At 26.4% G+C, this 24,582-nt stretch overlaps 1 protein-coding gene across 3 annotated transcripts; it reads left to right on the forward strand.

The window, feature by feature from the left end:
- The first annotated feature begins 1,581 nt into the window (after positions 1–1,581).
- Positions 1,582–23,191, forward strand: LOC129972616 (tetraspanin-5-like). 3 transcript variants are annotated; one of them, XM_056086816.1, is made up of 9 exons: positions 1,582–1,796; positions 4,339–4,533; positions 6,881–6,955; positions 8,347–8,445; positions 12,240–12,368; positions 14,925–14,975; positions 18,524–18,640; positions 19,465–19,581; positions 21,887–23,191. In XM_056086816.1, exons 1-9 carry the CDS (start codon positions 1,635–1,637, stop codon positions 21,953–21,955), a joined length of 1,014 nt encoding a protein of 337 aa, XP_055942791.1. In that variant the 5' UTR covers positions 1,582–1,634; the 3' UTR covers positions 21,956–23,191. The 3 variants fall into 3 exon arrangements, with proteins under 3 accessions (XP_055942791.1, XP_055942789.1, XP_055942790.1); XM_056086814.1 differs by lacking the exon at positions 19,465–19,581; XM_056086815.1 differs by lacking the exon at positions 18,524–18,640.
- The last annotated feature ends 1,391 nt before the right edge of the window (positions 23,192–24,582 follow it).

Genomic DNA, 24,582 nt, shown 5'->3' on the forward strand with positions numbered 1-24,582 from the left:
TATAACAATTAATCATAACGCAAACACAACACAACGTTACATCAAGAAGAAGTACATAAATGAAAAGTGAAAACAGAATACAGAACGGCTGAGATAAGATCTGATTGGTTTCGCAATGCCATTCGCAGCAGGTTTTGGGTGTCATTCCGGATGCCATTCGCAACAAGTTCTGTGATATTCGTAATTATTTGGGATCCTTTTGATTAGAAGCTTTTTTTTACAATTTCGGATGCAAGTGATACTTTTCAACAATTTTTCTGACTTTTTTTTTATTTTCGATTATGTTATCTTTGTTAATTCTTCCTTTTCTTTCCTAAATGATGGGCAGAGCATGTATTCATAGACGGAGCAGTCCGAGCTATGACACTTCATGCAATCTTTACTAATAATTGTGCAATTATGATCTACTTCATCTTAGCCGTATTTGAAACATCTGATTTTTGGAGTTGTTATTTTGGAAAGGACTATAATCGAAGCATTTATGAAAAATTTAGGAATGTTCTTAGTATTTTTAGAATGCATCTAAAAAATCTGATCTTTCCACGATATGTGGCACCTATTTTCTTGACCAATGGGCTGCTTTTTAAGCTTTCATTTTTGAGAACCTGACAACTCTAAGAATTGGAATTTGCGCTTTTTGCAGCTCTTACGCTGTCTCTGTTACTGAAGCCTTAGTATCAATGTCTATAACAATGTTCTAATTTACTCCTGAGTTTCCTGGATCCTACGCTTTTTTCGAACTGTTCTAGATTGAGAAGATTATTAATGTTGAAGAATAGTTTGTTATGATTATGAGTTTCTGGTTGCAAAGTAATTATCATATCTCTAAAGAAAATTATAGATAGTAAAGCGGGATTTTTTTTAAAGATAACAGGGCTTTTATAGGTTTCTATATCCATAACAATTTGCTTATGCTTGGTTCTAATTTTCATTTTTTCTTCTTCAGAAATATATTGGATAAAAATATTGATCTTTCTCAATGTTTTAATTGGTCTCCCATTATACTTTTACAGAAGACTACTTTGAGTCATAACAAGAAATGTTTCACTCCAAAAGATGTTAATTCGATTGGAGTTTTTTAAAAAAAAGGGAGGGGCCCATTTATTCACAGGAGTCTGGGAAAGAGAAAGGGAAAAAAAAAAAAAAAAAAAAAGAATGAAAATAGCAATGAGAATGTTTCAGACATTGCAACAAGCAAATCAGTAGAAAACAAAGGCAAAATCATAATAAATTGAAAAAAAAAATTAAAGAATCGTGTTTTATAAATATATATTTTCTATAATTGAACAACAATAATGTGCCCACTTTATTTTCTGCGGATCAGTTTCACGGCTTTTTTTCTTTTAGCTGAAATAGCCGTACACATTTTTCGCTTCAATTGATTCGTAAATATAATTGAAACTACAATTGCCCTTTAAATTGTCTCCAGTACCTCGTATTAAATTACCTTCCATAAAATTAAATTTTATATGTTAAAAAGAAACTGCAATTGTAGAAATATTTTATTCCATTTTTTTTTTTTTCAAAATCCTATTTACAGGAAATGAAAACGGTTATTTTCTTATCACAGAATGGCATCAATTTCTGTTTCAAGCGACTTTTCGTCTTGACTTAGTTTAGTGTAGTGAATTTTCATGTACTATTGGGTTGATGACCAAATGTCAAATTCACGAGAATTGCAACAGCTTAGAAGTATAAGCGATGGAAGAATGTCTGGAAGAAAACATAGACGAGATAAAAGCGAAATTAGTTGTTGCCTAAAGTATTTAATATTTGGATTCAATGTAATATTTTGGGTAAGTTGCTATTAACGGATGAAATATTGTGGTTTCGCCCTATTGTTTACATCCTCCTTTGTGCGGAACTAATAGCTGTGAATATGATAAATTATTGGTATCTTTGTTTCTAGTGCAATTCTCTTTAACACAAAGCTTTTGCAACTTCTATTGATGTTACTGATATCTTGTAATTACTATTTGTGTATGAGTTAACTTACATTTTTGCTGCTTAATTCATGTAAAAACTATGTGAAAGCTGTTTAAAAATGAACGGATTTATAAATAAAAAAGTAACATCCGTTCCACCAGAAAACCATTTGGATATGCATTTATTATTGTTTTGGAAATTTTAAGATTTGTTTTCATTCCTGATAAGCAAGAGTGGTAGCAAAATTTTGTGTTTTTCCGATCTTATACATTTGGTTGAGTTTCGTGGTTTTCATTCCTCGATATTTTTTATTTTGAGCAACATATTTTATAGATGTAATCAATAACGACACTTATAGTAGTACATCCTGATGAGTCTTCCTATTAATGTCAAATTCCAATTAAAGTACTGTTAAAAATTATGTTGCATCAAATTTGTGTTTTTAAATGGTAAAATCAGTAATTTTCTTGAATTCATTAGGATACATTTTATTTTTTTATTTGAAAACTGCATTATCTTTAAACGTTTGCACAAATTTTCATAATGTTATCTAATTTAGTTCAATTTTTTTGTTTTATTATTAAAAATGTTTATTATCCATAATAATTTTGCACCTACACATATACATGTGTGTGTAATTTCAAATTAGCTTTGTCCTATAAATAATTTTCTTACCATTGAATTCAGTGTTATTCTAAGTTCTGCAGGGATTCATTTTCTCACAGAATCAAAATGCTGGATTGATAAATTCTTTGAAATTATATAAGATCCAAAAACTTTCTTGTGATCTCTCTTGCCTGTTTTCTGCCTTCCTATTCGGTATGCTACTTAGTATTCTCGCCGTAGTTTAGACAAAGAATCATAATGTATAAAATTATGTCATTTCTTTAAAATGATGAAGAATAAAAAGTATTAAAACTATATGACTGCTTCATCAAATCATATTTTACAAATAATATATGCAGGTATTGTGACAATAATTAGTATGTGAGAATGCAATCCCTTTGAAAATGTAATATCTTTAAGTGATTTAATATGTTTAAAAGAGTTAATCAGTGATTAATTTATATTAATGAGTTTTATTAATTACTTGAAATTTTGTAAAATATTAAAACTGCCGACATCTGTATTATTTTTTTGCATTACATTAAGCAATCAGAAATCTTAGAAATAAAACAATATAGAAATTTTCGTTTGTCTAGAATGTATTTTTTGAATTTTATTTGCATTTTTTTTTTCTTTTTTATATTTTGCCTTAAAAAAACTATTAAGGTTTTAAATTATAAAAATCAGTTATCATTATTCATCACTTAAAAAAGTATTTGAGACGTATAGTAAAAATAACTTGCCTTCCATTAAAAATTTTTCTTCATATTTCAAGATTGTTATATTTTTATAGCATAAATTATAATATAATTGTTTTTATTCAAGGCTTACCCATTACTACATTAAAGATTAAGGAATACACCAAATTTAATTATGCTTAAAAAATAAAAAGGATTTGAATGATATCATTCTTTTCAAAGCGGTGTTTTTTCTATGAAAGAATTTATTTCCAAAGAACCATGCAAGTAGATTAATGATCATATATTATATATCTAAATATAAATAATATTAAATTTGTTTTAAAAATTATGCTTAAGGAAAATATTAGAATTTTCAGTTCAAATATATGTTTGTAAACATTAATTATTATTATATTTTAGTAAATATTATTTAGTTTAATGAAAATTTCATTTTAGAAATATGCTTTCGCAGAACAGAAATCGAATTATATATTTTCTCGCTAGCGAGGCCAAATTAAAAAAAATTTCAGCAGCGTGGAAAATATTGCAAAACTTTTATGCAACTGGGAAAAGGGGAATCTGATCATTTGAGAAATGAAACTACAGAAATTGCTAATGCAGTTGTTAAATAAGCTGGATCTAAGATCCCAAATTACTATCATTCTTAGAGTGAACGTTGAAGTGCTGTTATTTAACTTTAAAAATAAGCATATTGGGGGAAAAAATGATTATTATATCTGTGTGAATAATTCATTATAAATTTCTAGAAAGTTTTGTTAGCATTTTAGTGATTTAACAATAAAATATTAACGTCCTTCCTATTAAATAATTTAACCCTTATATTCATTTTGTATAGTATACCATACATACAACTTTATAAAAATATACTACCATTATAAAATAATTTTTGTAAAGTTGTATGTATAGTATACTATACAAAATGAGGTATACTATACAAAATGTTTAGCTACCTATATACGTTTTTTTTTTTTTTTTTTTTTTTTTTTTTTGCTTTTCTTCAAAAAAGCAATCTTGCCACGATAAGGGTTAATATTAATAGTGTTTTGGACTAATGTGAAAATCTGTATGTGACAATTTACTTAGTGGTTATTTTTAATAATTGCAGCTATTAGGTCTTTGCATTTTCATTGTTGGAATCTGGGCCTGGACTGAGAAAGATATTTTTAACAACCTCAGCAGACTAACAAACATCACTCTAGATCCAGCATTTGTATTCATTGTTGCAGGTGTGATTACTTTTACTATTGGATTTACAGGTTGTGTTGGAGCCTTGAGAGAAAATACTTGCTTATTAGCTTCTGTGAGTAGAAAATCAGTGTTATTTAATAATTATTCTGTTTAAATACCTTTCTATATACATTAAAATAGTAGATGAAATTTAAATGTAAATTAAAATAAATTTTTGTGTAAAAGTTAAACCAAGTAGTTTTTACTCAACTGATGAATTGTGGCTGACTACTGGTTTCACTTTTGCGTAGAAACATTTAAAAAAATCTAAGTTTTTTCTAAACAAATGTAGAAAAAAAGATTTGAGAGATTTAGTTTTAATAGAACATGAAAAGGAAAATAACAGACTGGTTTTGCTCGTTAACCTTAAAACCTTTTTTTTTTTAAAAAAATAGTTTGTTTCGTTTGAAAACTTTCAACTGTTACTATATATTATTTCTTTCCATTCATGGAAGAAAAGCTGTTAAGGCATTAAAGAAATTAAAATGGTTTGTTCATAATAAATTTTTTAATATTAATCATTTTAATTTTTTAACATTGATCATTAATTAATCATAGAAGAATTCAGTTTTCATTTAATAATGCACTCTAAAGATAAGTGATTCAATTTGTTTATCTAAAAATTTAAATCTATTGTTTATCTGAAAAACTTAAAAAAACTATGGAATTATATTTAGTCATACATAAAATGTAATGATAAATTTTAAATTGCATAAAACACCTGACAGTCTTAAAAATATAAAAAATTAGTAATTTGATGGCAAATATCATGAATATTCATAGTTTCGTAATCAATCTTTCCATCAAAATTCTGTAACAATCTGTTTTAGTTGTAATGAAGTTTACTGTTTGTATGAAAAATAACTATTCTTTTCAGAGAATTGAAGGACAAATCTGAATTTTATTTATTTATTTATTTGTAAAGCTTACCCATTTCTGATAATAATAAAAGAATATGTGTATCTGCTGGCACTTTACATGGTAGATTGTTAGACTGTTATCTAGAGAATAAACTTTAGAGAGCAAACTTTTTCTGAAGTTAAAAATTATTTTCATATAAAATAATAAAAGAAAAATACTTTTCACTTGATTATTTATCTGATCAAAATGACAGGTATAGAAAATGTATGTCAGGTTTTCTAATTATAAAGAGTTAATAATGCAGTTTGAAATAATTATTTCACTTATTTTATTAGTATATTTCTTGAAACAATGAAGCATGAAGTACTAAATTAGGGACTTCAGAATCTTGATTCTTACCTCATACCTTTTGAATAGCATAATTTTTACCTCTAAGTAACATTTGCTCTCGAAGAAATCCGTGATATACAATCATCAAAATTCATTTTAGTGGTCTCAATGTTAAGGAACTAGTAAATTAAGATTGCAATACATCTCCATATTTCTCAACACTTTTAAAACTATTTTTCATAAATACTTTCATCCTCAAGATAATTGTAATCCTAGTATGAAGTAAAAAAAAAAATAATAATTACTCAAATACATAACAAGCAAATTATGATATTACTAAATTGTGAAATATGCAAATGTATATGACAGACTGTCCAAAGTGTATTTTATATAAAATATTATAATGGCATTTGAAATTAAACTATGCAGATTTGAAGCATTTCATATAGCTACATTAAATTTTAATGGATAATAATGATGTAAAATATAATGCAATTTTGATATTCTTTAAAAAAAAAAAAAATCCTTGATGAGAAAAGTTATGTTTGAGATTTCCTGATATGATGAAATATTTTGTCATGTCTGGTTAAGTTCATTTAGAGCAATCAAATTTAGCGCAAAGATATTTAAAAGGGAGATGTGCGCTTTCAAGATCTTTTGAAGTTTTAAATAAAATTTGAATTGGAAATTAAGCAAAATTTTGGTATTTTTCTGCATTAACTTCCAAAAAAGGTACTTTTCCATTGGCTGGGCGCAAATGTCACCAATTGTGAACCAAACGCGAATTTGGAGTAAGAAATTTGTCGGAATTCTACATTATTTGACGATTTTTCACTTGCATCCAGCTAATGGAAAAGTAACCCAAAAAATATAATTGCAAAGAAATTAACTTTATATCATTAAAATTCACCAATAGGATACCAATTTAGTACACCTGCAATTCTTCCCCCCCCCCTCCAATGTTGTATATTTTTTTAAAAAGATTGCATAATTTTTTGAATAGCTTTTATAGTCCACTTTAATTCCTTAGCTTTAACAGCTTTTAATTCTGAGATTAAAAAAAATGTTGAATGAATAGGTATTCTTTTAAAAGGGTTGGTAATAGTAATTCTAATTGTTTCATTTGGAGCAATTATAATTTTTTGAGAGGGGTGGGGAGAGCATTAGCATTTAACTTTTCATGAATAATTTTTAATCTTATATAAATAAATAATGCTTTTATTTTGCAGTATGCAATCTTCTTAGCTATTTTATTACTGTTGGAAATGACAGCTGGGACACTTGGCTTCATCTTTAAAGACTGGGTAAGGAATTTTGAATTCAACATAGATAAAAGTAGTATTTTTAACCTCTAAAAACTTTTATAAGCAAATTTCTGCTGTAAAAGAAGGAAACTTATTTAATTGTTAAAGGACATAACACACTGGTTAAATAGATAAGGGAAAAGAAATTAAAGCTGCCAGTATGTGCAATTTAAGCATTATCTGATATTGCCATAAATAAAATTTTAGTGTAATTTTATTGGTGTGGATTTATGTAGTATTTGTAGTAAATTAACATAACTGTACATTACAATGAGTAAGTTATATTATCATATATATGAGAAAGTTTTCATTAGGAGATGATCAAATTCAAAATATTTTAGAAAATTTTTATATATAATTAAATTTATAGAACTATGTGCAATGTGTTGCAGAAAAGTGCTGTTACATTTGTTTATAAGGTTTCATTGAATATCATGCTATTTGCTTTCAGTTTTATAGCAAATTGTAATAGGAAGCTTTTTTTATGTTCATTTAATTATTGATTATTTTAATGTCATTAACTTGCAACTTGAAATTGAGCTTTGCACATAGTAAAAATGTTTCATAGTTTTAATATATATTATAATTTATTTTTTTTTCAATTCATCAATAATTTTGGGACTTGCATCATAAACTTTATTCTTAAGTTAGCTTCATATATACGTACACAGAAATATTCAATAATGTAAGCCTCATTCTTGAAATTAATTGGAATTCCTGATATCTCTCGTATTTTACCAAATATCCCTCACAAAATTTCTCTTCATTTGAAATGTATATTAATGCTTTGTAAATGTATATTAACTTTCCACTTAAAATTTCAAAATTCAGGGAAAACTGATTTGAAATCTTTACTTCATGAGCTGTTAAAGCAGTTTTATTAGCTGTATATAATATATTCTCCCTGTACTTTTTCTTCCATGTCTGCATCACTCAGTATTAGTCTTTAGGGACATTCTGAATAACACCATTTGTGTTGAACTTGTAATATAGTAAATCTTTTAGGTAGACTAGTTTGAAATGTTCTACAAAATTATCTTTACACTTTTATTACGTTCTCACACTTCCAGTATCTCTTTAATACAAACTTTCTTTCTTCATTAGTCTGTATCTCTAAAAATAAAATTCATCATTTTACAGCTAAAAGAATACTTTTTGCAGTATAATGTATATTTTCTATTGCATTTTAAAATTGTGAAAAATCCAGTTTTAAATTGATTCATAAATAAGGTGGTATTTCAGAATAAAATGATAAATATATATTCTCATCAGTTGTGAAAAATTAATTTTTCTGTTTAGAAAATTCATATGAATCTCTTCTCAACATTTCCAGAAATCTGCACAAAGTATTTTGTGTAATTTTGCCACTTAAAAAAAAAATTCATTTGCAGATTAAAAATCAAGCTACAAATGGCTTCCAGGCTTTTATTGTTCATTATAGAGAAGATCCTGATCGACAAAATCTGATAGATTGGATCCAAGAGCAATGGGTAATGAACATAAGTATTTTACAATTAAATTAGTTGATGGATTTTATGATCAAATAACTTTCTTAATTGAATTTTTTGGTCAACAAAAACATATTAATATTTATGAATAATATGTATTGCTTTCTAATCTGTATATAGGAACTTATTATTACTTTTATTTGTAGGTGATAAATTTTGTTAACAGCTTAATTGCAGGAAATGTTTGTATGTCAAATGACATGAGGATATCTGAGCTGTTTTCTTGCAATATGAAGCATCTAAAGAGTTTAAATAGAATTTCAGAATTTTGCAAGTGACAGGTTTTTTTATTGCATTCTTATTGCAACAATGAAGACAAGAAGGAGCAGTAATGTTGCTAAGATTTGTGAATAATAATATGAATCTGAAAATTGCTTATTGGATTTGAGACAAAAACTCCTAATGAGTTTTCATCTATGTTCTTTTGCTGGTTTGATTTAAAAATAGATGAAATTGGTAACAATGTCATCATTTATGTATGCCATGACTAGGATTTCAACTAGTAAATTTATTATGTTCACTTTGTAACTATTTCCAGGAAAATGAAGTTTGACAATTTTTTTTTTTTTTTTGCATGAGTATTCTACGATATTGTTCAGTTTGGTTGGTGCATAGTCAAATTGTTTATCAAGAATTGTTTATAAATTTGAACTAGATTTGTTTCACAATAAATTTATGTATACAAAGTTTGTTTCAAAAATTTATGTACACAATAATTTGGCACAGATGCTAAATGTTGTGATATGATCTATATTGCCTTGCTTCATGCAGTGTTTCATAGATATGCATTATAACACTTGAAAAATGCCACAATGTTAATAAAATTATATAAATGGCTAGATTTATATCCATCACATTGATATTCTGAATTATTCGATATCATATCGAATATTTAATTCATGATAGTTTTCAGAACTTTTTATATAGATTTGCTGGAGTATAAGCACAGCCAAATCTTAAAAATTTGATTTTCTTGAAATTGCCTGCAAAGGGTGTCTCAAATTGTTCTCATTGATGTCTTGATCCTTATCTACATAGATAATGATAATTATTTGTATCGGTGAGCAAACATAAATAAACCATACTTGTAACAGAAGTTTCAAAAAATTGTAACTGTTTTGTTTAGTATAAGATAAAACTAATATACATTCAATCAAATGCATTATTAATCACATCCATTCTTAATATGGGGAAAATATATTTGAGAGATATAAAATTAAAAACTATTACTTATCATACAGGACAACAAAAATAACATTCAGTACTCCTTTATTCTAAAACAATAAATGATCAGGTAACAAAAAATCACCAAGTTTGCCTTCATACTGTATGTAGAGAGAAGTTGGCACTGTTGCAAATTTGATTATTGAATTTTTTGTTATTTTTTTATGGTTGATTTTAACAGGGAAATCTTATCAAATGCATGGAAACCTTATCAATAAATCTTGACTTGTTGCCTTTTTAGTAAAAATTGTTTTTAAATATAGTACTCAGCTATCTACTGTTAAAGTAAAAAGAATTTACAAAATTTTGTATGATAAATTTATAGAAAATTTATATTTATTTCTTAATGTATGCAAAATTTTCAAAAGGTAATCCAGAATTCCCCCATCTTTTGTTTACCGCTATTTACTTCCCTCCCCCCATTAAGTAAGACCATAAACCACATTTGTCAAGAAGTACACATTCGGATTACACCTCAGTGAGAGTCTAGAGATGCAATCAAACTATGAATTCAAGGAAGCCAATGTTTAAATGTAATGATTGTCTGAAACATTGTTGGCAGCCATTTATGAGTTTGTAATTTTTATTTAAAATATCACTAGAGAGTACTTATCAAATTAATCATTATATAAAAATAATTCATATTATTTGTATGAGATAAAATTGTCTCTTCAGTTTGAACTTTTTTTCTTTTTGTTAATGACCATTTTTATTGTATTGAAGCATTTTGTCATTAGTTGACAAAAGTTAAAAAAGAAATTGCTACTATCAAAATTTAACTAATAAACTATACATGTTCTTATCTTTCAAAATGCTCTAAAAATGTACATAAGTAATTACTACGCACTACATTGGTATACCTAAGCCTCAAGAATATGAATTCTCTTTTTTTTTTTAAATTTTAATTTTGTTTAGTTGTTTTATTTAATTTTCCTTATAATAGCTTGAGTTTAGTTTTCCACTAGCACAATGCTTAAAGTGTTATCTATGTCAGTAACATCAAGTAACATAAAACTATAATAACAAAAGAGAGAGAGAGATTTTATATATTTTTTTTCTTTTTGATATTGGCATTTCTCGGTGAACTGCTGGTTATAAAAATTGAAATAAGAAATTGAAAATTAAGGGATAGTTCAAGAAAGAAAAAGAGAATGAAATTAGCAAGTTTTCTGCAAACAATGCCATTAGAATTTGAATTATATGAAAATAGTTGTCATAAGTTGTCTTGAGATGCATAATGATTCTTATCTCCTAATTTAACTTTTCACACCGTATGAGCGAAGAAGTTAAATTTCTCCCATTAAATTTTTCTGCTGTAGATTTAGAGAGGATAAATTTAAACTCTTCAGGAAACAATTATTTTAAATTCAATGAATAAAGGTATTTTAATCACTCTTATTTTAAATTGGAGATTTTTAAATGGTGATTTGAAGAAATTAAGAAAGAAAGTAAAATTCAACTGTGGAAAGCAGGAATTTTAATTCTAATTATTAAAATCTTTTTTGTAAAAAGTGCCTATTTATTGAAAATTTCTCAACATTCAGTCAATACATAATAGATTTCTTTAGAATAATCATTTGTTCTCTTCAGTGATGCTGATTTTTCACCCCTAAGTTACTAGAAATGATGCAGCAGGTAAATATATATGAAAAAATCGCCATAAATAATGTGAAATATTTAAATTTTTTAAATTTATGTTTAGAGATGCTTTGAATTGCCTTTGACTCTCCAGGTATTAATTTCATGTTATAATTTGTTAGATTTTTCTGGACACTGCAGTATAATAAGAACACTTGCTTTTCTTTATATATATATAATATAAGAAAATAAAGATCTTGATTAAAATTTGGTTCTTCAACGTCATTCAACTATTCCATCATTTTCACCTATCATGTGATTTTCTCTTTGAATGGAACTGCTTATTATGTAATTTATGATCAATTGCATTCTACCTTTTTTCATTTTATTCTTGAAACATTATTGATTGAGATAGCTCTTTAAAACCTTAAATGTCTGTTTAACCTTTTTTTTTTTTTTTTTCGAGTTTACTTAAATAATATAATTTATTGAGTATTTTCCCTTTGATAACAATGTATCTTACCTCAATATATCCTTTATTATTAGCTCTGATCTGCAATATATAACTGTCCCAGTCTACTTTTCACATTTAATCATTTTTTTGGTTCTTACCTGTAATTCCCTTTTGGTCACTTTTAATATGAATTTATTGATTCAAGAATGCCAGATTAATGACTGGGAATGTTAAATGATGTGCATTAAAAATAATTATATTAAAACAATAAATTGAATTTCTGAATTCTTCAGTATTATGTAATTTATTCTATTATCATTTTAAATCATTTCTGAATATATTAATTGCATTCATACTTGCATACAATCATAACATTAAATACTTATTTTTGTTTCTTGTTAATATTATCAAAAATCATTTTGTAGTTAACATAACACTAAATACTTGTTTAAGTTTCTGTTCTTATAATAAAATATGAAATTATTTATATATGCACCTAATTAAATTTATACTGCTTTAGCTGGAATGCTGTGGTATTGAAGGTCCAAAGGACTGGGATATGAATGTGTATTTCAACTGCTCAAGTGTTGATGTTGGTAGCAGAGAAGCTTGTGGAGTGCCATTTTCGTGTTGTAAGCCTCAACCGAATGTAAGTATGTGCTTATAAATTATTATCCTCGACTAAAATTGTTGATGAGTCTGACAAATTGAGTTTTTCAATTACACTTCATCCTCAGTTTACATGGTATTCATCCATACTAATTTTGCCTTGAGAAAATGCAAAAGGACTTTTTCTGTGCATTTTAATATGACATCCATTTCCATGGCATGGCAGTTTATCTTTAAATTTCGAAACCAATTTCAGTATATTTTAAAATTTTAGAATTAAATTATGTGACCCTTTATAGATTACACATATAAAATTGATAAAATAATTTAAGAGCTAGTGCCCAGCAGTAGTAATGAAATTAGTTTGTATATATTGCTTAGAAGATGGCATTTTCTATATTAACAAATTATAAAGAAAAAAATCATTTCATTTTCTTATAAATGACTAGCTTTTATCCGCGACTTCCTACGCGTGGAAATAGATTGGAATTTATAGCATGAATGGCTTTATCTTTTGTTACTCCTGCGCATGCGTGAATTTTCAACGCCAGTTGGGGTAACACAATATAGATTATAAATTTTTAATTTCTTTTATTCTGTTTTATTTTAATTCAACAGTACTTCAGAATGAATCCGAAAGATCGATTAATTAACAATGTTTAATTTTAAATGTATCGAACACTAAGAAAATAAACGGAAATGTTTGGAATAATAGTCAAAATCATGTTAAGCCTAATCTCATTGGTGTGGGGGGAAAACCCCTGAAACTTTACTCATTTGGAGATTTTTGGCAGGAAAGTTAGTTTTTAATTAATAAGCAATTAACCACTCAATTAAACAGAATAAATATTAGCCTATGTCCTATTACAGACTATAATCTATCTCTCAGCTAAATTTCATCCAATTTTGTTCAATCGCTCTGGTGTGATTAACTAACAATCATCCACCCATCCAAACTTTCACATTTATAATAGTAGTATAGCTATAAATGCAATTTAATTACAAAAGCATTCAACTAATCTTATGCTAAAAACAATTTACTTACATAGTATACCTGAAATAAACAAATCAGCAAATCAAGTCCATGTTTCTTTAAAATCAAGTATTTTATTTATCAATCGAGATTGAGATAGCTACAGCAGTATAATACACATAATTTTTAAACTTCCATTTAAAATGAAAACACAATTGTCAACAATCAGAACACACTGTACATGCATGAATTTTCTACGCCAATTGGGGTAACGTGATACAAATTAGAAATTTTCATTTTCCTTAATTCATGTTTTATTTTAATTTAAAAGTACTTCAGAATGAATCCGAAAGATCGATTAATTAACAATATTTAATTTTAAATGCATCAAACACTAAGAAAATAAATAGAATCGTTTGAAATATTCGGTCGAAAACACGGTAAGCCTAGCCTGATTAGAGTGGGGAAAAAACTGAAGCCTTATTCATTTTTGGCGGGGTTTGGCCTCAGATTTTTGTCGAGAAAGTTCATTTTTAATTATTAAAAAATTAACCAGAAAAAATAGTAGCCTATGTCCTATTCCAGACTATAATCTACCTCTGTGCTAAATTTCATCTAATTCCGTTCAGCCATTCTGACGTGATTGACTAACAAACATCCATCCATTCATCTATCCATCCAAACTTTCACGTTTATAATAGTAGTATAGATATTTGAAATATAAATATTGACTTTAAATAAGATGTTTGCTTTTAAGAGAAGGATTTATTCTCTTTTCTATTGGAAGCTATAACTTTCACTAGTATGTTTGATAATCAAATAGTTTTAAGAATGAAGAAGTTTTTTTTTTTTTTTAATTTTTTTGATATTTGTATTGAGATAGTTATTTTTAAGCCATATAGACCACTTTTTGGTGTATTTGTTATAAATTTCCCAACAATGAATGTATTTTTCTTTTGCACTAAAATAGTAAAATTAAATTTTTTACAAATACATTTTTAATTAAATTAAAACATTAATTTCATTAAAAATTAAAACATAAATTTCATTAAAACATTTGACTTTGCTTTAAATAGATCTTATGCTAATTATTAGTAGTTACAACAAAATCTTTAAAATACAACTCTTTGTAAATTTAGGAGAATCCAAATAGCACTCTAATAACTTTTTGTTATGAAGAGCAGAATCATATATATAAATATAATAAAATGCACCTAGCTTTGCTCGAATTTTTGAATGTGAAAATTAGTATGTTATTTGCAGGGTTTTTTTTTTTTTTTTTTTTTTTTGTAATGTATATTGAATTTACTTGAAATCATAAATATTTGTCTTATTTTTTTAAAAAAAGATATTTGTATATAGATTGAAATTATTATTTGATACATTCTGAAATTGAAATATTCATTAAACTGAAAAATTTCAAACTATTCAGAATTTTGTAATCATCATTACGCAATGCAAGTTGAGAGTTAAATATGCAATAGAGCTCATAATAACTGCATTCTGTTGTATGTTTGCAAATGTACAGTAGGGCAAGTAAATTAAATATGGTTCTAAGAAGGAATGCATAAATATTTTCAGAATTGTTATATTAATTTTGTAAATACTTTTCTTATATTTCAGGAAGTTATAAAGAATAAGCAATGTGGTTATGATGTGAGGAAGCAGGATTATGTAAGTAAAATTGAATATTGATATCTATAATCATATTGATGCTGACTTCTGTTCAAAAATTAAGATTTTTTTTTTCCATTAAAAAATAGAAATTACATCATGAGTGGATTTTTAAGTTTAAGAGTATGATATATGCTTTTGACTTTTCTTGACATCTATTGAAAGAGAAGATAATACAAACTGAAAGACAACAAATTCTTATTTTACTTAAAAGGACTATTGATAAAAAAAGTAGTTCCGAAAATTGAATTTATTTTCATACTCAGCCGTAAAAATTTTTCCTAGAATTTGAAGTTGAAAGATTTTTATCTATTTCTTTGTAAAATATTTTAAAAACTGCTTAATTGACACTGAACTGTGTTTCATGTAGCATCTTACTTTTGTTAAATAATTTTGCATTTAAGTAGAAATCTAACTTATCAATTAAATGCTTATTTTATCAAGAAAATGTATATAGCTGTGTTAAATTCTTTCTTTAAATTCATAAAAATTAATATGCATAAATAGAATAAAAATGTAACATTTTTTCAGCTGTAACGTTTTTAATTCAGAAATTTTGAAAATTTTGTCTAGATAGTATATGTAATTAATTGGTAACATTATTAAGAATTAATATTCTGCATATATCTTTAAAAAAATAAGCTTTTATAATTGCTGTTTTTTGCTATTAAATTGCAATATTGAATTCTAATATTTTCTGCAGCTATTTTTTACTATTTTTCTTGTCCCATTTTATTTATTTTCAATTATATTATTTCTGCATATTTATTTTTTTATTTTGATATTTAAGAATTTATTCTGTTTGTTCTGTTTAATAAAACAAATTAATGGTTTAAAAAATTTGTATGAAATCTTACTATTTAACTCATATTCACATATAATTTTAAGGAGATATCATTTGAAATACCAAATTACCTGACTGGAATCGGACCACTCTTTACTTCACTGATAAATTATAGTTCCTTTTTAAAATCTGAGAAAAAAAATTATCATTAACATGATTTATATGTATTTTTTATTATAAAAGATTTATTTTAAATTTGCTCTGCTAAATGTTAGAAAAGGATGTTTTTAGAATTATTTAAGAACAAGTTTTGAATCAATAATAACTATTTTAAAATTTTGTTTGAATGTTTGTTTCTAAAATAAATAAAATCAGTTAAATGAAAGTGCATATTTACAAAATCTGAGTAAATACATTTACAGTGTTGAGAATTTATCCAAGATATCAGGCATATAAAAATGTTAAACTTGGACTAATAAATAAAATAGTTGAATTTTATGTAGGCTGTCATAAATTTTAGAAAGTGTAGTTTAAAGGAAAGTACCAGTTTTAAAAGAAATATTTTCTGTCCTACAGTTAGAAGTTTTAGCAGCTTTCTTATTTTATAGATAATTATTTATAAGGGTGAATCACTCTCAAAACTAATTTGCTCGAAATGCTTTTGAATTTGCTTTTCCATCATATTAGACAATGCTTGAATTTTATTTCGTAGTGCTCAGAGCCTTGGAAAAGTATTTTCTTTTTTAAATTGCATCCATAAAAGTTTCTTGAAAAATAAACAATTTATATTCATTGTCTTTTGGTAGCGAGTTACTATGGGAACTTTTGTCAATCGTCTATCATTTTCCTCTTTTGTTTGGGGAGGGGGGAGTATTCTGGATTTTGATCACAGCTGTTAAGGAATTTTCAACAGGTTGCAGCTGAAGATACTTATTTTCTTAATGTCAGGTGTGAAATTGGAATGGTGTTTTTGAAATACATGAAGAGTTATTATTTGTATAATTTTTGCTAGGCGATTCAAATGTTCCCAGATAGAAAAGCTATCAACATTCTTCTGTGAGCTAACAAAATGCTTAATTAATTTCATTTAATACTTCTCCTTCAATTACTGATTTTCAAGTAAAAATTTGTATGCCATTATCAGAAAAATTAGTATGAGAATTTTTGGGAATAGAATGCAAAAAGGTATACCTACTGGAATTTGGAGTGGGGGGGGGGCAGCTAAGATTTGAAATGTGAATAATTGTATGTATTATTATAAATTTTAGTGAGTCTCCTGTCATTTATGCATTTGTCAAGAGTTAACTTTTGTTTAGTTCTGGGGAAAAGGGTCAACAAACTCATTCTTGCCAAAATGAGGCAAAAGCCATTTTTTTCTGTTTTTGTCAATTGTTGGTAGCTTGCTAACTAAAATGATTAAAAGAATAAGGAAACTTGTACCAGAAGTCTTCAAACAAACTAGGCAAAAAAAAAAAAAAAAAAGGAATATTTTCTGTGCATAGTAGAATCATATTGTTTTAAATATTGAGGCTATAACAGAGCAATTCAAAGTATAAATTATATAATATTTTAAAGGCACTCTATTTCCAGTTAATTTATTGAAATGTGAAAATTGTTTATTTGTATGCTTTTTTGCATTTTCCCCTTCATTGTGCCAAGTATTAGTGAAAAGACTTAGAGACTTTTGTTGGATTAACTTATTGTTAATGAGCATTTTAATGTGGTACCAAGTACCTGGTTGTAATTTGTTTTAAAATAGCATGTAGTAATTGCTGTGCTGTGATGAGCAGCTACTTTACAATCTCAAAACCATGAATTTTGTCTTGTTAACTGTAAGATAACCAAAATAAATGTCCTTAAATCTCTCCACTTAAGCATCTAGAAATAGAAAGTAATAGTTATTTGATTGATAATTGTGGAACTATTTGGATTACACAAATACAAATGCTAAATTTTTCTAAAGCATGCTTTTTCAATGTCTTTGAATTTTTTTAAAAAGTCTTTTGTCTTGAATTTTCTTTCTCTTAAAGAATCCTCGATTCTCCCCTCCCTTTCCTTCAGTCATAAGAGTGACCTTTCTTCAGATAAACTGCTTTGAGTACTTCTGTATTTTGCAGAATTTTTCTCTCACAAATATAAACAATTATTTTTATATTTCCAGAAGTATTTTGAGTATTTTAAAGTATTTTTATTTGTAATTAGTAGTATGGTACTTTCACACCATATTTGCTTAGTTTTTATTTTCTTTTATTTATAATAAGACATAAATTTTGTTTATTTAACAGATCATAAAAGAATTCAATCTCCAATTATTTAAAATTTTAATCATTCATGATTTTGTGTGATTGAAAAAAATTTTTGAGTTGAAACTTAAAATTCAAAATTTCTACTGAACTACTATCTTGATTGACCAGTGTATATAGTCCTGATTTTGTGATCAGAAGTTTAAAAGTTTTAAGCTCAACAAAGATTCATTATGCAAGTGGATCTTATGTTTAATAAATCTTTGTGTATCTGTAGTGCCAAATTGATTAACTGTGAAATTTGGTTAAAATTCACAGCTAATCAATTGGTTGGTTAACACAGATTCCTTTGTGGTCCTTTAAGTTTAACATGACTGTTTTAAAGAGCTTTTTTTTGTGTTTGTTATATGTAGAATAAACATATTTTAAGGAATATTCTTGAAGTATCTTCAAATGATATCTCTTAACTGCTATAATACTGAATAATATTTTTTTAATGTACCTTTTAAATGAACTACCAGACAGGTGATAAGTCTACGGTGATCTACGAGAAGGGCTGCTTGAGAGCTGGTGAAGAGTGGATAGAGGCTAATCTGGTGCCGGTGGCGGGAGTGTCGGTTGGGGTGGCTGTGCTACAGGTAGCGCCTCTTAACACAATTTTTTTCTGCACTAACATTTAATAGGCTTTTTTTTTAAAAGTTATGGGCACTTAAAAACTGATGGTATCTTCTGTTCTGCAAGACAGGGAATATGGTTTGATTTAATACTGCAAATATTAAAATTGTGTTTTTGTTTGTATGTAGACTGGATGAAAAGTTGTGGCAACATATTTAGGGTTCTAAAAGGGCTTTATGATTATAAGTGTAACCACTTATATTCTTTTGATGAATTCAATTTAATTTTTTTCTGTCCGATAATTATAATTTATTAAATATTTTCCCCTACATTCATTTCTACTGGTATCTCATAGTAACTTATCTGTAGCTTAGTTACCTCATTTCACCATGATGGTTCTCTGATGGAATCTATCATTTTGGTGAAGAATTAGTGAATGCATATTGGATGAGTATTAATATATTTTACAATATCTTCCATCATAAGTAACCAAAAAATCCTTGACACCATATTGTTATGGGGAATGGAATATTTTTATAATATGTAAATACATTATTATTCCTTGAATATCAAATAACCTAATCTAGCAGTTTTGTTAGGATATATTCCTTTTGCACTTTAAACTATTGTTATGAAGTGAAATGAAATTAGTATCACCAATTATAAGTATTCATCCAATTTTCTGCTGTAAGAGACCAATATGTTGCCTCTACTTTTTACTCATCCTACCTAAAATATAAAAAAATTGTTAAGATTTTCAACATACTAATTATTTCTTCATACAAAAAACGATGGTCAGTGGTAAGTAAAGCTAATAAAACAAAAAGTGACATTAAATTATCTTCAGGAACGTGACAGATCTCGTGTCATTTTTGAGAAAGGTTGTGTGCGTTCTGGTGAAGAATGGGCAGAAAAGAATCTTTTGCCTTTAGCTGGATTTGTTTTGGCTGTTGCATTTGCTCAGGTAGGTACTTTTAATGGAATAAATAGTCGTTAATATATAAAACGACTTGTGATTAGCAAGTTTGCTGATTAAAAAAAAACTTTTTCCTGCAGTAAGACTTTTAATGAACATTTACAAAGAATTTGGAATTTAAGTTGTGATGAGGAAATGAAAAGTAGCTTTTTTTCTGATCGGTCTAAATATTTATTTTCCAACAGCTGTATATACTTCCCTAATATATTAATAAGATAGGTGCATAGTTAATGTGAAGACAATAAAAAAATGAAATAAAAACTGTTGTAATTTATATAAATTTAGTTCTCTAATCCAGAAAAAATATTACAATTTTTGCTTTGCTGTGAAAAAAACAATATCTAAAAAAATATCTTAAAGTTACAAAGTATTTTGAGATGGATTTTTTTTTTTTTTTTTTTGCCCAGTATATTATCTTATCTCTGAAATAGTAACATGATTTTTTTTTCTTTCCTTTTTTTTATCTTTAAATGGATGATTTTATATGAAAAATAATTAAAAATTTGCTTATTTTTCCGGAATAAATATTAAGTTTCTAATCGCAAAATTTAGAATTAATAATGACACTAATATCTCCTTTCTATATTATTGTGAAATTCTTATGTTTTTGATACTCTCAAAAAGCGTAAATATTGCAATTATAATATGTATACAGAATCAAATTGAATGTCGGATGGTGTAAGGTACATATTATGTTTGAGTTTTTGTTTTGAATACTTTTCTAAAAAATTTAATTAAATTATTTAAATATGTATTTACAAAAAGGCAGAATTATGAGTTTTATGGCTAAAGTTTTAATACACTGAAAATACATGATTATTAGATTTCTTTAAATAAGCTTATGAATATTGGGATTTTTTCCCCTCATTCTTGAAATTTTATTCAATTTATTGCAAACGTTATATTTACTAAGTTTCATTATACCATCAATCTCATTTCTGTCATGAAGCATTTTTTTAGGGAATTAGGACTACTTAAACAACTATATTTAAAATAATTATTAGAATATAAATTAACTCTCCTTTTGCAGAACTGCCTATTGATCATCATTTATCATAAAACTTTGTGAAAGGCTTAATACAGATATCAACAAATCAGTCAGTTTCAGATGTAGCCATAAAAAAAATGTGTAATAGTAAAAATCTATTATAGATATGTAAATAGGCTTGGTTGTAATGCAGCGGCTGTATCCCTTTGCTGAGTACTTGCTACAGATAATGAGCCTGGCTTGAAAGATAAATTCTTCTGTTACTTCTCTCCAGAAATGAGTTTTCTATTGGAATAAATAAACTGTGCTCTTGTTTTTGTAAATTTAAACACCATTTTTCAGATTCCTTTTGTAATAAACTGGACTAGTTTGTAACATCTTAATTGCCAAAAATGTTTGTACTGTAGCTGATCAGTGTTTTGGATTAAATTGAAAATAATTTAACTGAGTCTCAAAGTCCATGTGATTTTCGACTATATTGAAGGGAAATTCTTCTAGTTTATTTGTAGGTTTTATAACATCTTTTGCATTGTGTAAAAAAAAATATGCATATACTTAGTGTTTTATTAATATCATTTACTACATAAGTTTTCACAGTAATATGTCTCATTGTCAAATTTGATATTGTTTTAATTTGCTGAATACATTTTTTTCCTCTTTATTATATTATGTTATCTACTAAGTGATATATTTTGTTGATACATGATTACTGTTATACTTGGTTTTCAATAGAAGAACTTTAATTAACAGCCTTGTTTATATATAAATTTGTAAAACAAAAAAGCTAATTGTTAGGATTATCAAAGGAAGTAATTTTTATTAATAAATGTTACATGCCAATATTTTATCACAAAATTATCTAAAGTCTGGTGCTTTTTTTTTCCTTCGTAATTTTAGCATAATGTTAAACAAAATAGTTGGAATTCCCCATGTTATTGAAAGTAATTTGTTACTAATTGTTTGGAATACAAAGTAAATAAGAAAATTAATTTAAAAATCTAAAATTACATGAAAATATTTTACAAATTTTTAATAAGCTTTTACTGGCATCTTTTGTATGCTGTCACTACAATTTATTATGTAGTTTTTATTTCAAACTTACCAACTTTCATTAATATTTCTCTTCCTGAATTTTGTAATTCTCAATAATAAGATTTTGTCATTTTATTAATCTGACACTAAAGCTATAGAAATTCTATAGAAATTTATTGAAAATATATGCATAGGATTTAAAATAAGCCCTTTTTATAATTTGTTTCAGAAAAATGTGTCAGATTTGATGTTAACATGTTTTTTATTTTTCAGATTTTGGGCATTTGTTTTGCTCAAAACTTGCGAGCTGACATTTTTGCTCAGAAGGCGAAGTGGCACTGACAAATAATGTCAGCGAGGTCTCACCACCTGTGCTGACAATAAATAAATAAAGCAATCATTGTTACTTTTTTTATGACAACTATCTAGTGAGTTGTGGACTTCTTCATGCAGCCCACTCAGTTATCATATTTATAACGTACACTTGACATTTTTCCAGTCAAGTTTTACTGTATACAATTGCTTATGTCAGTAGAACCATAACCTCCTTGAGGAACTACTTATAATATGTTCTACTTTTGCAAAATCATTCTCTGCCAATTCTTGCTGATGGGAAATATCATCAGCATTTTTCAACATTCAATGCCTGACTTCTTTTGTCTGCATTTATACAAACTTTTCAATTTTGATATCTGAAATTTTGTGAAAGACTGGATTATTTCATTTGCAAATAGTATTGACTTTTGAGTGCTTGTGGAGAATTTTTGTCTTAAGAAAATAAGGTCCAATTCAAGATTATGTGAAGCTTTATTCAATATTTTTTTTAGCTTTTAATATCTTGTATGTTGAAGTTTTGTGTAGATGTGAATGAATAAGTTCTGTCTGTTTTTTTATATGAATTTATTTATCATTGTAGTTATATAATAATTTTTTGAAGGAAAATCATTGTGCATGTATGTCTAAAACCATAATTTCAAAATATCTAAATGATTTTTTTTTTTCTTTGTTATCCTTTTGGGAGAAGCCATTGTACATATGCCTAAAATTGTAATCGTTTCAAGGTATGTGAATAAGTTAATTTTTGTTTCCTTAAAAATGGAACTAATACATAATGTTTGCATTTATGTAAAGCAGAAAAAAAATGTATTTCTTTACACGAGGAATTTATTTTCTCATTTTTTTTTAAATAGTGCATTAAAGTAATATTTAAAATTACTAAAAATTTAATAGAATATAACATCAGCTATTAAAAACTTAAAAGATAGTCATTGTATGCCCATAATTCTTTCATTACCTTACACACTGCTTCTAGGTTGAAATTGTATTTTCATATATTCTTTTAAGTGCTTTTAAATACTTAGGTGCAGATTTTTCCCTTCTACATTTTGTATGTACGAGTGGTTCTCTATTGCAAACATGAAGAGAGTTATTAAAGATTTGTTAAAGCTGACATCATAAGAAAAATAAAGATATTAAATAATTGTTTTAAAATAAAATTTCTCCTTTATTGATAATTGGTTGTTTAGATTTTTCTGAATAACAGCGTATAATTAAAAACTTCCACCCTCCCCATTTTTTTTTTAAATGTTTTGATCTATGTGATATTCAAAAAATTTACTATATTCTAGAAATAATTTATTCTGTTAAAAATCATTTTTAATTAAAAAGTTTCTTATGCTAGTAATATTCTGTAAATATTAATTCATTTTTTCTAGTTAATGTAGATTAAAAATTCAACCTCGTATTTTTAATTTTAATACAAAATAAAGAGATTTTTGAAATATTATTTATGTAAATTTCACCTAGATTCATACTTTCTTCTCAAATTTTTTATTTGCTTGAAAAGCTTCTTTTAATTTTGAGTGTCGAAATAAAAATGGCATACAAAATGTATATTTTAATCTCTATACATTTATAAGCATTTGTAGTTGGATTAGTTGTGAATGTGAATGTATGGAATGTTTTAGTTAAAATCTAGGAAAGTTTCAAAGTATGTTAGTACTGTATATATGTGAATGTATATATGTGTTAAAGTGATATATAAAAATGTATAAGTGCAATTTGTCATCACATTGCTTAATAGTGGGCACATAAGAAATAGGTCTCAACAAATACCTAGAAGATATCATAAAATAAATATTTGCACATTGTATAAAAGCATAGAAAATTCGAAAGAAAATGTCTTTATGTATTTTATGGAGCAGATTATCCAAATCTATGTATTAACTATAAAGGTGGCATCAACAAATATATAAAATATACATTTTATACATGTGACTTAATCTAAAAGAAATAAGCAATTTTTTTTTAATGCAAAATATTATTTATATTCACAAGGAAAGCCAATGAAAGGTATAGAATTTTATGTTGCCAAATCATGACTTTGTTTAAGGGGGGAGCATAATTATATATATGCGTACATCTAACTATACTTCATTTGGCAATTCGAGTTTTATTATACTGTGGGACTAGTATTCTAACTTTGCATAATTATTAATTTCGCCTATTTCACTATTAATTTGATCTTACATTTTTATTTTGTGGAAGAACTCATTGAGAACTGAGCTTAAATGAAATAAACAATTAAACTTTTATTATAAATTACACACATTAAGGAATATTTTTTTCTTTACATATATATGAATTTAAAAAAAATAAATCTTGAATAATGTTATTGATATTGGAAATGTATTATTTTTATCATTCTGGTTTTGAATGTTTAACTGATGAATGTAGACTACTTTCAATAGAAAATAAGTCTGTATTATGAACGGTGTAAAAACTCCAGCTATATGTTCTGTAACTTATAAACAAATTAAAGAATGATATTCTTATCAAATGTATTTTAAAAAGAAAAACTGTTAAATGCACATGTTAGACTGGGAAGCACCCAGTCTCTCCTCCCCCTTGCTACAATGATATTCTTTTACTGTAGGTGGTAAGATTTAAAAAAAAAAAAAAAAAAATTC

Source organism: Argiope bruennichi, chromosome 6 (assembly GCF_947563725.1).
Source record: "Argiope bruennichi chromosome 6, qqArgBrue1.1, whole genome shotgun sequence".
Taxonomy (NCBI): Eukaryota; Metazoa; Arthropoda; class Arachnida; order Araneae; family Araneidae; genus Argiope; species Argiope bruennichi.

What these genes read in the sequence shown, in the direction of transcription:
- LOC129972616 (XM_056086816.1), top strand. Translation starts at nt 1,635, where the DNA reads ATGTACTATTGGGTTGATGACCAAATGTCAAATTCACGAGAATTGCAA. An exon ending in ATGTGAGGAAGCAGGATTAT is followed by an intron (nt 14,976 to 18,523) that starts GTAAGTAAAATT and finishes ATGAACTACCAG; the next exon opens with ACAGGTGATAAGTCTACGGT. An exon ending in TGGCTGTTGCATTTGCTCAG is followed by an intron (nt 19,582 to 21,886) that starts GTAGGTACTTTT and finishes TTTATTTTTCAG; the next exon opens with ATTTTGGGCATTTGTTTTGC.